At 54.4% G+C, this 13,210-nt stretch overlaps 1 protein-coding gene across 10 annotated transcripts in view; it reads left to right on the forward strand.

Moving 5' to 3' along the window:
• RGS3 (regulator of G protein signaling 3) overlaps positions 1-13,210 on the forward strand; it is a 131,724-nt gene that overhangs the window by 103,153 nt on the left and 15,361 nt on the right. For all 10 annotated transcript variants that reach the window (XM_028165389.2, XM_028165388.2, XM_057548397.1 and 7 more), the window contains one exon: positions 11,281-12,249. In XM_028165389.2, coding sequence (XP_028021190.2) covers positions 11,281-12,249 — 969 coding nt within the window. The remainder of the gene's footprint in view (positions 1-11,280; positions 12,250-13,210) is intronic.

Consider the following 13,210-nt stretch of genomic DNA (forward strand, 5'->3'; position numbering starts at 1 on the left):
CAGCACAGGAGAGCACCTGTTGCTCCACTCCTCACCAACAGAATTGGCATTAGCTATTGTGATATCTGATTGTGGTTTTAATTTGCATTTCCTTGATGACTAATGAGGTTTAGCACCTTTTCGTATGTTGATTGGCCGTTTGGATAATCTCTTTGTGAAGTGCCTGTTCAAGTCTTTTCTCCAGTTTTCTATTGGATCGTCTTTCTCTTATTGATTTGAGAGAGCTTAAAAAATATTCTGGATATGTGTTCGTTGTTGGATGTGTACATTGCAAATATCTCCTCCCACTCAGTGGCTTGCCTTTTCACTCTTTTCTGAAGAATAGAATTTCTTCATTTTAACGCAGGCCAACTTATCATTCTTTGTCTCTGCGGAGAATGCTAATTGAATCCTGTTTCTTTGCCTATTACAAGGTTGTAGATATTCTGTTGTGTTGTCTTCTGGATGTTTTATTGTTTTATGTTTCATATTTAGCTCTGAAATCCACCTGAAATAGATTCTTACGTAGGATGCACGTAGAGGTCAAGACTCATTTCCTCTGGGTGGATATCCAATTTATTCAAAAGATCATCCTTTCTCACTGTCGGTCCCTAACACCTTTGTCAGAAATCAAGGGGCAATAGGGTGAGCTGAGTTTTGAAGGATGCGTAGGAGTTCGCCAGATGGACAGAGGAGGGGAGAGCGTTCTGGGAGGAAGCACAGTGAGCACAGATTTAGAGGTGCATGAGAGGAGAGTGTACTTGGGGAACTACCAACAGTTCAGCCTGGCTGGAGGGAAGAGGGGAGAAGTGGTGTGGTGGAGAGGCCGGTTGGCAGGGACAGGACACACAGGGGAAGGAGATGGGACACCAGAGGGTTGTGGTGGATTTAATCAGGAGGGGAGTATAGTCAGGTTGGTATAAGAGAGATGAGAGATGGTCCCATGACAGGAGGATGAGTTTGGAGCCTGCTGTCAACCCAGACAAACCCAGCCTTGACATCCCCCTCAGCAGAGACAGAGCATGTCTTCTTCAGGGAGGCAGTGGCGGAGGTAGCAGTGTGCCTGGGGCCTTGGAGGGTGGCCTTTGGCTGCAGGTTTGCGGCTGAGTCCGGTGGCCAGATATACATTCCAGTGTCCTTGAGTGGAAAAGCGTCCCTCCACTCCCACCCCAGCCGCCACCCCGTGCCGCCAGCCCTGCAGGCCCTGAAGGAGGAATAGTTTAGGAACTGGAGCAGACGGACAAGGTGGGGGGGGTGGATCTCTGGAAAGGGGGTGCTTTCTGCTTCTCCCGCCCTTGATGCACCCACAAGGATCCCGGCCTCACCTTGGGCCCTGAGAGCAGACCCTTCCAGGCTGGCTGAGATTCAGAGCTGGACAGACCTCCTCCAGGAGAGGGCCCTTGGGATGGGCCTCAGTTTTCTCCCCTGAAATGTACAGATAATAGTGCCCCCACCCTAGGACTGTGGTCCGAATATGTCAGGTGCCTTCTCCTGGAGTGGATGCAGGGGAAGGGACTGGTGATGATGATGATGATTACAGGGATTGCAAATGTTTACTGAGCACCCACTACGTGCCAGGCCCCTCTATCTGGATGGTCTCCCAACAGTATCATGGTCTGGGTACTTGCTACTTCTGTCGCCATTTCACAGATAAGAAAATTGAGCCTTGAAGAGGTTTAGCAGCTTGCTCAAGGGCGCCGAGCTAGGCGGTGGCAGGGCCAGGATTTGCACCTGGATTTGTCTGTCTCCAGACCCCTGTTCTTCACCAGCAATAGGCGTCCCTCCTCCACCCCTGGCTCTGAAAGTGCTCCCTGTTATCCGAGCTGTTGCTTGCAATTAAGCCTGAGATTTTGGGGTTGGTCTCCGGTGCCTGACATGACGGAGAGTCGAGCAGTCGAGAGGAAGGTCATGGCCATGGGCTGAGCACTGCTGTGCCCCAGGTCCTGCCTGCTGCCCCCTGTCATAGCATCCCTGCGAGGGAGGCATCGCTGACTCAGCCACACGGTTAGGAAGTGGGATTCAGCCCAGGGCTGCCTGATTCCAAATCCCGGTCTCCTGGTCACAGCGCTACTTGTGCCCTTCCCTGAGGGCCTCCTAGCTTGGCAGAGCTTTTTTGTTTGATCAGCCTAGTGTAGAACATCATAGAGAAAGCACACGCTTCTGACTATCCCGCCCGTGAAGGGGTCCCTGGGCGGGAGGTGGTGTGGGAGGGTCACCAGGTGTATGTAATTCTGTAGCAGCCCTGCCCTCACAGGGTGAGTCAGACACCTGCCGCTCAGTCGCCACTAATCTGGGGTAAGAGCAGGGACCCTGCATCTGCTATTGCTTACCACTGCCTAGCACAGTGCCTGGGCCTGGGTGGGAGCTTGGCAAGGTCTTTGGAAGACAGAGAGGGAGGGAGAGAGGAAGGGCAGTGAAGGGGGCAGGAAAGAAGATCATGGGGCAGGAGAAGGAGCAGGGCTCTAGGGCCAGCAGACCATGTTTACATTCTGAGTCCTCTACTTACTCAGTTTTTGACGTTGTGTAAGTTACTTAACTTATCTAAGTCCCAGATTCCTTATTTGTAAAATGGGGCCAATGTTGCTACTGACCTCATAATGTTGCTAGACACGAGAAAGTGTAGGTAAAGCAACTGTTGCAGTGGCTGCTGTCTAGTAGATGCTCAGTTAATGCTTTCTCTCTTCCCCTCTCCACCCATCTTTTTCACTGTTTTCTGCTTCCACCATCTCTAGCTCCGCCTTCCTTATCTTTACAGCACTAAGTAAATGTAGCTTTCAGGGTAAAGTTCGAATCCCTTAACATAGCCATGCTTCTGCTCCTTGGAACCACCTGCACTTCCTCAAATATTCCATGTTGTCTCTGGCTTTGGCCTGGATACCCTCTCCCATCCCTTTCCCAACCTCCTCCAAGAGCCATCCCAGTCTTTCCTGCTGTCTCTGTGCTTCCATAGCCCCTTGGGGTGGTGGTGGGTCGGTGGGAGATTGACATGGGCCCCTTACCTGGTTCTCTCACCCAGAGACCCAGTGCCTTCGGGGAAAGACATGTGTCTTGCCACCGTTTGGCTCCGGTGCCCCACACAGGCCCTGGCACAGGACTGGGGCTCTGTAGGTATTTGCTGAGTATCTCTGGGGGTTGGGGTGGAGGTGAGTAAGCCAGGGACACAATCCTAATGAGCCAAAGCAGAGCCTGCCCAGGGCCATGACAGCAGTGCAGGCCAGGCATTGGCAGGAGAGCAGAGAGCCCTCTAGCCAGGGTATCCCAGGGAGCATTTAACTGGGCTCCAAGAGATGGGCAGGAAGTGGACTTGGTTGAGATAATAAGGTTGAGACAATAAGGTTGAGACAATAAGGAAATGAGACAGTGCACATGCACACATCTGGATCAGGGAGAGAAAGAGGGTGTCAAGTGGGAAGGGAGTGGTGGTGGAACTCACAGGAGAACTGGATCTTGAGCAGAGAGCCCCGGGGTGGGGTAGGAGAGGCCCGTGGGGCCGCGCTCACTTTCTGACGGAGGCATCAGTCACCACAGGGGCAGGAAGAGACTGGGGAAACTTCTGTTCTCCACTCGCATGGCTTTCAGATGAGAATAAGGCTGGAGGTGTAGAAGGGGTCTTTGGGGTGGCGGGGTTGGGGGCAGAGACTGCGAGTCCAGGCCCCCCACGCACATGGAAGACCTGAGAGGAGAAGGGGCTTGGCGAGGTGGTGACGGGGGGCACAGTACTGGAAACCCAGACCTTGGGAGCTGCTTCCCCTGCCTGGTGAGAAGCTGGTCATCCAGGAGGGTGGTGGGCATCTCAGCAGGCTCCAAAGGCCAGGCCTGAGGGCATGTTCTTCTGACTTAGCCAGGTGACATTGCCAAGAGTAGGGAAGGTTTCTAAGAGGGGTCCCCTCTCTTCTCACTCCTCAGGGCTTCCTCTTCCCTGCATGTAGGTGAGCTGCTTCTCCTCTGTGCCTCAGTACTGCTTTCAGTACAGTGGGTATGCTCCCTGCTGTGGTGTGTTGCCTGCCTTCCTGAGCCCCTGACAGATCAGTGAGTTGTTGTGTGATTCTTTAGGGACAGAGAATTTTCAGTCTGCAGTCAAATTCCTCCTCCTTCCACTCTCTCCTCCTGCAGTTGGGCCTCTGTTCATAGGGAGCGTGAACGGGTAGCTGACTCTAGCAGGCTTGTCAGCTGCCCAGCCTGGACCAGGGGCTGCCGAGGTCCTGCCTCTTCTGCGTGGGCTCCATTGCAGAGGGAGCGCCATGTATTGGAACTGGTACCAAACTAGGCTCTGGTCTCGATTCTAGTCCTGATTCTGTTTGTGACCTTGGGCATATTGCCTCCCTTCCCTGGGCTTTAGTCACCTTGTCTGTTAATGGAGGCAGCTCCCAGAATTTTCTGGGGAGTCAAAAAAAGGTCAAGATGCCTGGGCCCTACTTCTGGGGACTCTTATCCAGTAGGTCTGGCACTGGGCCCAGATATAGATATTTTTTAAATGTTCCACAGATTCTAAAGTATATCTCTCTGTTGAGAACCGATAGTCTGGATCAGTACTTTGCAAACTTTAATATGCAAATGAATCACCTGGGATCTTGGTTAAATGTGGGTTCTGATCCAGTAAGTGTGGACTGAGGCCTGAGATTCTGTATTTCATAGGAGCTCCTAGGTACTGCTGCTGCTGCTTCACACATCCCACTTTGAGTAATAAGAATCTAGATGGTCTATGAAGTTCATTGCATTGCCCATTCATTCGTCCATCCATTCATTCATTCATTCATTCATTCATCATCAACACGTAAAATGGGGAGTGGGGAGAGGTGAGGCTAGAGGGAGAGACAAAGCCCAGCGTCTTCCAGGGCTACAGAATTTGGGCTTTATCTGGAGGGCGCTGGAGAGCCACGTCAAGGTTTTAAGCCGAGGAGTGACAGGGTCAGATTTGCATTTAGAAGACTCCTCTGACAGGGCACAGAGAAGGAGCAGAGGGGTGTGGACCACGGCTGGGAGGTCAGCATCAATCCCAGTGCGAGATGTCGTGGTCTTGAGGCAGATGGTGGTAAGTGGAGACGGTGAGAGTGGATTCTTTTCTTCCTTTTTAATCAACTTTATTTTTCAGAGTAGTTTTAGGAATTGAGAGGAAAGTACAGAGAGTTCCCAATACTTCCTGTCCCTGCACACACATAACCTCCCCCAGTGGAAAGATTCTTTAGATTTTACGAGAGACAATCAAGGAGGATTTGGTGATTGGCCGTGGGGTGGCAGTGAAGAGAGAACGATACCCAGGTCTCTGGTTCGAGCAGGCAGTGGCATCATTGATACAGAGACTCCGAGAGGAGGAATGGACTTGGGGGAAGGTCAGGAGTTCAGTTTGGGGTCCATTGACTCGGGAGCACTGGTGGGATATCTGGAAGGAGGTATCCATGTCCGTGCCTGGGCTCCAGCCGCACGGGTGTCCTCTCTGTCCCCCAGGGTGCTCGCCTTCCTGGCTCGGGGCCTTTGCCTGTGCTGTTTGCTCCCTCATGAGCTCGTCCCTGCCCACTGAGCAGATTTCAGCCTCAGTGTCCTTCCACAGGGTGGCCCTTCCCACACGCCCCTTTATTCTCTCACGGGACCTTACAGTTTTCCTTCACTATGGATCGGTGTTTTTCATACTGTTTCTGTGGGTGATGACTTGGCTCATGCCAGGCCTTCCTCTCCAGCCTGTAAGCTCCATCAGGACAGGGATCACGTCTTTCTTATTCTTGTATCCACAGAGCCTAGAACATTCTGAGAAAGGACTGGGCTGGCAGCGGGGACTGGGTGTTGTCCATGACCAGATGGTACAGATGGTACTTTTGTTGCCTGGGGAGTGGATGAGTGCTCGAGGGAGCGTGCGGGCCTGAGGTGAGAGAGGGGGCTGGAGCAGGTTCCAGCGAACAGGACACAGGCCGAGAGGCCCACGATGCGGCGGAGAAGGGGGGTCATCGGCTAGTCGGAGGAAACCCAGGGAAGGAAATGTCAAAGCGGGGCCGTGCTGCGGTGGTTGCGGCTGCCGCCTGTGGAGTGCTTGTGGACCAGCACGGTGCCGAGCTCTGGGCGTACATCAGCTCATTCACTCCTCGCACAGCATCCTGTGTTACGGCTAAGGAAACTGGGGCCCAGAGAGGTTCCCCCCGAGGTCACCTAGCCAGTAAGTGTGAAGTGGGGATCAGTATCCAGCGCTCTCCCCACTGTAAGGTGCTGCCTCCGTTCTCCTGGACTTTGCCAAACTTGCTGCAGTGGGGACAGGGAAGGAGGACAGCCTGGAGGCCCCTGTGGCAGGGCGGTGGCTTCAGCCTCTGGGTGTCAAGAAGCCAGGCCTGAGGAGCTGGACGGAGGCTGGGCAGGGGTTCCTGGAAGCCGGCCTCGAGCCAGAGACCCAGAGGCATGCCGAACTTGAAGGAGCAACCCCGTCTCAAAAGGCAAGCCTGGAGGTCAAATGGCCATGTGGGAATTCTAGTAGCCTCTCCCTTTCTCCGACGACTTTCCATTTCACAGAGCACTTTCCTGTCCTTTCTCAGGCTTGGTCCCCAGAAGTGATAGTCTGGGATCACACAGCTAGCAAATGATGGGGTCAGGATTCCAGCCCAGGTCTTCCGGCATTATGTCCAGGACTCTTTCCGAAAATCCTTTGTAAGGGCCACCCTGAGATGGAGGGAAGCCCCAGTTCACCCCCCACCCCCTGACCTCCACCACCCCAGCCCAGCCCAGCCCAGTGCAGGAAGTGGTTTCTGAGGGCAGATGAGGAGCGCGGCATCTGTGGTAGATGTGATGAGTCATCTCAGAGTGCGAGCTGCAGGTTGACTCTGGGGTCAGCCGACCCGGCTCCACGGTTAGTAGTTGTGTGACATTGGGCAAGTTATTTCCAGCAGTCTGCCGCCACCCTCAGCCCCAATAGCAGGTGGGGGTCTAGGGCCCAGGGGACATAGCTGGTGTGAGCAGGCCTCTGGATGTCACACCTGTCACCCTTCCCCAGCCCTGGATTGGACTGGGGAGAGGATTTGATTATGTTGTAAACAGAGGCTCCATTTAGAGGGCCTGGCTCATTTCCTGAGTGCTTCTAGCGGGCGAGACATGCACAGAATTAGCCCTGGTCCAGCCAAGCCAAAGAAGTGATGGATGGGAGAGATACGCACTCCCCGCAGAAGAGGGGCAGCTGCATGGAGCGCTCGGACCCAGGGCCCTGGGCCAGCAGGCTGGTCTCTGGGGCGCCTTGGCTGGATTCTTGTCACTCCAAGCTGCTGTAACAGCTGCCTAACTGGGTGTCCCCAGCTGCCTGCACTTTCTCCATGAGAGCACTCACCACGCTCATTAAGACCAATTGTCTAACCTCTGTTTTTCTGCTCAGCTGAGGGCAGGGACTGTGTCTGACTTGTCCTCTGCTGTCCCCACCCGACCCCAGGGCCTAACTCAGTACTTGGAGAATGAATGACTGTGTGTATGCATGCATGTCCCAGTCCTCCCGCCACCCCCATGTCCTGCTCACACCACCCGGGGCAGTTTCACGTAGTGCGGCTCTGCCCGTGTCATTCCCTTGCTCACAGGACGATCCCGCACCAGGCATCCATTCTGTACTATGGCTCTCATCTTTATTTCTTTTCCTGTCCTAATTCTCCCACTTGCCACCCTCTCCCCCAAGGTTTCAGAGGCCCCCTCCCCCCCAGGTACCCGATGCCGCCCTAGCTTTCCCAGGAACACAGGCCTGACCGCACCGGCTCAGGTGCTCACACAAGCCCCGTCCAGGAGCACAGGATGGAACCAATGAGCTCTGGTCCGTGTTTGCCAGTGTCTGCCCTGTGGCAGATGGGCCTGGGTGAGGGGCCTCCAGCAGTGTTCACAGCCTGCTCCTCCTCCCTCTAGACCCCTGGGGCCCCAAACTGTTGTGTGTAAGGGTCCAAGGAAGTGGGGAGAGACCGTTGGCCGGGAGGCAGGAGTCCTCATACTGAATCAGCCTCGGATTTCTTAGGTAATTCCCTTAGCCCCTGGGACCTCAGTTTCCCTATCTCTAAGATAAGCCTAGACTAATAATAGCTCCCACTTTATCAGATGCTTCTCTGGGGCTGGGCCCTGTGAAGAACACTAACTTAGTCCTGTGAGTCTGGTGTGATATCATGGCTCTGTTCCAGGTAAGGAAACGGGGCTGGGCTCGGAGAAGTCGGGAGGCTTGGCCATTTTCTTGCACGGCTGGGAAATGACACGGCTGGAATCAAAACCAAAGTCCACCTCGGGCGGTCTGAGCAGGAACCGCCGGGGCGCTCTGAGAGCCCTCGGTCCTGGGTGGTTTCTCGGCGTCCCTGGGGCGGGGGCCCTCTGGGGACAGAGGCACTTCCCCTCCTGGCTTTGTTTGGCTTGGCCTCGGTTTAGGGCAGGATTGGCAGAGGCAGGCTGACTTGCATTTCTGGTTCTGGGTCTGTTGCTGCACTTTCCCTAGGGGTGGGCGGGCGGGCTCAGCGCAGTCACTGCTGGTACAGGCCCCAGCCCCCCCGCCACCCCGAAAGGGGAAGTGCAGCCTGCTGCCCTCTCAGGGCCCAGTGCCAGGCCCCGAGGGCACCGATTGCTGCTTCCCTAGTCCATCCTTCCAGATGGAGGGGTCTGGCGGGGTGGGGAGGTGAGAGAATGTAGGGCACCAGGGAGCTGGCTGCTGAAGTTTGTTTTTCTTGAGGGAGAAGGCTTCCTGGTGGGTGGGGGACGGGCGGGGCACTGGGTGGCTCTGGGGACCTAGATCCGAAGTGGGCTTGGGAAGAAGGAGCCAGAGGCCAGGCTTTAACCCCAGCTTAGCCCTGGGTTTTTTGTTTGTTTGTTTGTTTTTAGCCTTGGGTTTATGGGCGCCTTTGGGCAAGTCCCTAGGTCACTGTCCAGGCTGGGCCCTCTGTCTTCCTGTCAGTTCAGTGGAGGGTCTCCCTGACCCCCTGGGAACAAACTAAGGTTCCCAGATGAGATTCCTGGATTGGGGCTCCTGGCATCACAATTGCCAACTTCGACTCTGGGAGTTTGACAGTTTGCTTCCAGGGGTCCATGGGAAAGATGTGTCACTGTTTGAGGTTCGTGACCATTGTTTTAATCACCATGACTACCACCACCATCATCCCATTTCAGAGCTTTGGACTTTTTATAGTCTACTCTCCTGGTGTGTCACTTGGGTACATTGGTTATCCTATTTCATAGGTGGAGAGCCTGAGGCCCAGAGGGTTTAGGGACTGGCTTATCCTGGCCCTGTTGTGTGATTCTAGGTTGGCCCCTGCTCCTTTCTGGGCCTCAGCCTCCCCATCTGTGCAGCAGAGATTTGGGCTCGCTGAAGTTCCAGGGTCTGAGGCAATGAGGTCCAAGGGGTTCCTGGGTGGAGTTGTCTTCATCCTGGAGCTGCAGGCAGGATTTCCAGGGCAGGAAGTCCTCCCGGTGAGTGGGCACCTGTCTTTGGCTGTGCCTGGGAACCAGACCCTGGCCACATGGTCCTAGAGTCCTCTGAGGCTTCCCCTCCTGGCTCAGCAACTCTCTCCGCACCCCACTGCCCAGGGTGGTGGATGGGGAGGACCTTTCACTGTCATCCTCCCAGGCGGTGCTCTTACCCGCACCGGGCTTTCACATCCGCTCTGGGGCTCCCAGACGCCACTGTGACCTCTGACACGTGTGTGCAGCACCCTGCAGCTGCTCCGACCTGTGGCTGGGCCACTTATTCCCAGATGTGAGGCCTGGCTGCTCCAGGGCTTAAAAGAATTCCCAGCTGCAGGCATAGCCTTTCAGCCTCTGGCAGCTGTGCAGTGGTGCATAAGTCACTGCTCTCTGCGCTCATCTTCCTCATCCATCAAATGGACATTTGTGGTCTTTACAGTAAGACCTCTTTTTTTTTTTTAACTTTTTTTTCTTTTTTAAAAAAATTTATTTATTTATGGCTGTGTTGGGTCTTCGTTTCTGTGCGAGGGCTTTTCTCTAGTTGTGGCAAGCGGGGGCCACTCTTCATCGCGGTGCATGGGCCTCTCACTATCGCGGCCTCTCTTGTTGCGGAGCACAGGCTCCAGATGCTCAGGCTCAGTAATTGTGGCTCACGGGCCCAGTTGCTCCGCGGCATGTGGGATCTTCCCAGACCAGGGCTCGAACCCGTGTCCCCTGCATTGGCAGGCAGATTCTCAACCACTGTGCCACCAGGGAAGCCCTACAGTAAGACCTCTTAACCTATGTGCTGAGGTATTTAGCCCTGAAATTTTCCACCTCTGCATGTGTGTGTGTGCGCGCGCGTGCATAACTCTATAGTTCCCAGGGATGTGTGGCATCTTTCTCTTTCATTAGTTCTAGGTGCTGTGGCCTCTTCATAGACGAAACCTGGGCTCTGAGTAGTTCTAGGTCCAGCATTCCAAGTCCTTAACTGTGATGAGGGACCCAACCTAGCCCAGGCCTGACCGACTTTCCCGTGTGGCTGTGACACTGAGACACCCCTGACTTTCTCTGAGCCCCAGTCTTCCTGTGAGATAGCTGCTTTTCATACCCCATCAAGGGCACCATTTTTCCCTTTGCAAATGAAATCTGCAGGAACCCAGCAAAAACTCCAAGGGTTCTGAGGGTTGTGTGTGAGGCAGGAAATGCTTCCCTTTTTGCACGTGGAACTTCTGAGGTTCCTCCAAACACAGTTTCAAAAGCACTGGACGGATGATCCCTCAGTGAGGTTCCATGTGTCTGTGACATCTGTCTAGTCCAGGTGTGAGCAAATATTTTGAAGTTCGGGTTTTATTCCAGTTTATTAGTTTCAGAAAGATCTAAACATTCAGAGCAAGTTCTAATTTGAATGACTCACTAAGGCTTTTTAAAACCTTTGGTTCAGGTAGAAGATATCCTTTGGCTGGGTCCAGGATTCTCCCACTTGGTGATTGCTCTGGCTTGGGGCTTGGTTTGATTCTGGCCCATGAAGGCAAAGGCTGTCCGGCTCCTCATTTATTCACAGAGTGACTTACTCACAGAGGGACCATGACATTTCCCTTAGAGGGCCAGTGGGAAGATTACATAAGAGGGGTTTAATCTGCCATGGCCCCTGGCATATGGTAGGAGCCAGATAATGGTAACTAACCTCTCCCTCTTCTCCCTTAAATGACCAACCATGTTTTGATGGAGCAGAAGTTTCCAGCAAGGAAATAAGGGTGGGAGCCCATATTCAGTTAAGCCAAAGGGACTGTCAGGTTTCCATGTGGCACTTGGGCTTTCACAGTGTAGGGTGTGGGGTTTGGGTCACTGCTTGATTTTGTTTCAATCTCTGTGACATTGGCTTGTGCACAGTAGCCTCCGCTTGTGAGCCTTCCTCATTTTCTCTTTATTTCACAGATGTTTGAGACCGAGGCAGATGAGAAGAGGGAGATGCCCTTGGAGGAAAGGAAGGGGCCGGGTGCTGAGGACCCCTCACCCAGCAAGGACCCCTCTCGTGGCCAGGATCCTCCTCCAGGACAAGACCTTCCACCCAAAGAGGACTCCTCTTCCAGCCGGGAACCTTCTGCTGGCCCAGAATCACCGTCCAGCAAGGACTCACCTTCCTGCACAGAGTCTCCTGCGGGCCAGGAACACTTGCCAAGCAAGGACTCCTCACCATGCCAGGAACACCCTACAGCCCCAGCCTTCTTTCCATGCCAGGACCTTCCTGCTGGGCAAGAACCCTCTCCCAGCCAAGACCCTCTAATCAGAAAAGACCTCCCTGACATCCAGGACCCCCCTGCCCAGGACCTTCCGCCCCGTCAAGACCTGCCCCCCAGCCAGGACCCCCTGGCAGCTGAGCCCCTTGCTAAGGAGACCACGAGTTCTAGGGACCCACCAGCAGCCACAGGAGACTCGCCTGTGGCCTCCAGGCCAAACTTCGTGATCCCCGAGGTCCGGCTGGATAGCACCTACAGTCAGAAGGCAGGGGCGGAGGGGGGCAGCTCGGGCGATGAGGAGGATGCAGAGGAGGCTGAGGAGGGCGAGGAGGGCGAGGAGGACGAGGACGAGGACACAAGTGATGACAACTATGGAGAGCGTGGTGAGGCCAAGCGCAGCAGCATGATCGAGACGGGCCAGGGTGCGGAGGGAGGCCTCTCGCTGCGCGTGCAGAACTCGCTGCGGCGCCGGACGCACAGCGAGGGCAGCCTGCTGCAGGAGGCCCGCGGGCCCTGCTTCGCCTCCGACACTACCTTGCACTGCTCAGATGGAGAGGGCACCGCGTCCACCTGGGCCATGCCTTCGCCCCGCACCCTCAAGAAGGAACTGGGCCGCAATGGTGGCTCAATGCACCACCTTTCCCTCTTCTTCACAGGACACAGGAAGGTAAAGGGGCCAAGGGTGGAGGGGGAGTGGGTACATGACAAGGTGGGGTGGAGGGAGCGTGCGTCCAGGAGCTGCAGGGAATGAGCCTTTGCTTTGTCCCGCCTCTGTTCTTCTGTCAGCCTTCCAATGAGCCTTCCATCCATTTGACAGAGGATAAAACTGAGGGTCAGAGGGACCAAGAAGGCAGAACCTGGACTTAAACCCAAGACTTTGTGACTCCAGATATCCTTACAGCTCCGTTGTACTGGGGGAACCCACAGAAAGTAGAGCAGGTGTATTTGGATCTAAAAGATCCAACATCATAACTGGAGAAATAGTTACAATTTACACTTGGTCCAGGCCTAGCCAGACTAGAAATGTATCAGCCAACAAGCATGACAGCACATATTTCCTCTGTGCTGGCATTATTCTAAGCGATTTACAGGAACTCATTAACTCTCACAACAGCCCCGTGAGGTAGATACTGTTGTGAAGAAACTGAGGCACTGGGAGGGTATCTGATTTGCACCGGGTCGCACGATTTATAAAAGTCTGAATCAGAATTAGAGTGTGGCCCCAGGGCTGGAGCTCTTAACCACTGTGCTCTTTGCCTCTTGCAAATATTTATAACTGGATGAATAAGTGTTTATTGATTTCCTGCTGGGCGCCAGGCCCTGTGCTCTGTGCCACAGCGGGGGCCGCAGAAATGTGTGAGGCTGATCTCAGCCCGTGAGGAATGCTTTTTCTGTGTGGGGCCCGAAGGTGGCCTAACAGTGAAAAGATTGCATCATGGCCTTGAAGCCCGTTAGCCAGCTTGAGCCTGGGCTCTGTCCCTTACTAACTGTGTGGCCTTGGGTGAGTCACTCAGCTCTTCTGAGCCTTAGTGTCTTCTCTGAAAAGCAGAGATTAATAGCACTCACATCCCATGGTGGTTGAGGGTGAACCCAAAGGGCCCAGTGCCTGATGACATTCGTGCAGGCGC

Source organism: Balaenoptera acutorostrata, chromosome 6 (genome assembly GCF_949987535.1).
Source record: "Balaenoptera acutorostrata chromosome 6, mBalAcu1.1, whole genome shotgun sequence".
Classification (NCBI taxonomy): Eukaryota; Metazoa; Chordata; class Mammalia; order Artiodactyla; family Balaenopteridae; genus Balaenoptera; species Balaenoptera acutorostrata.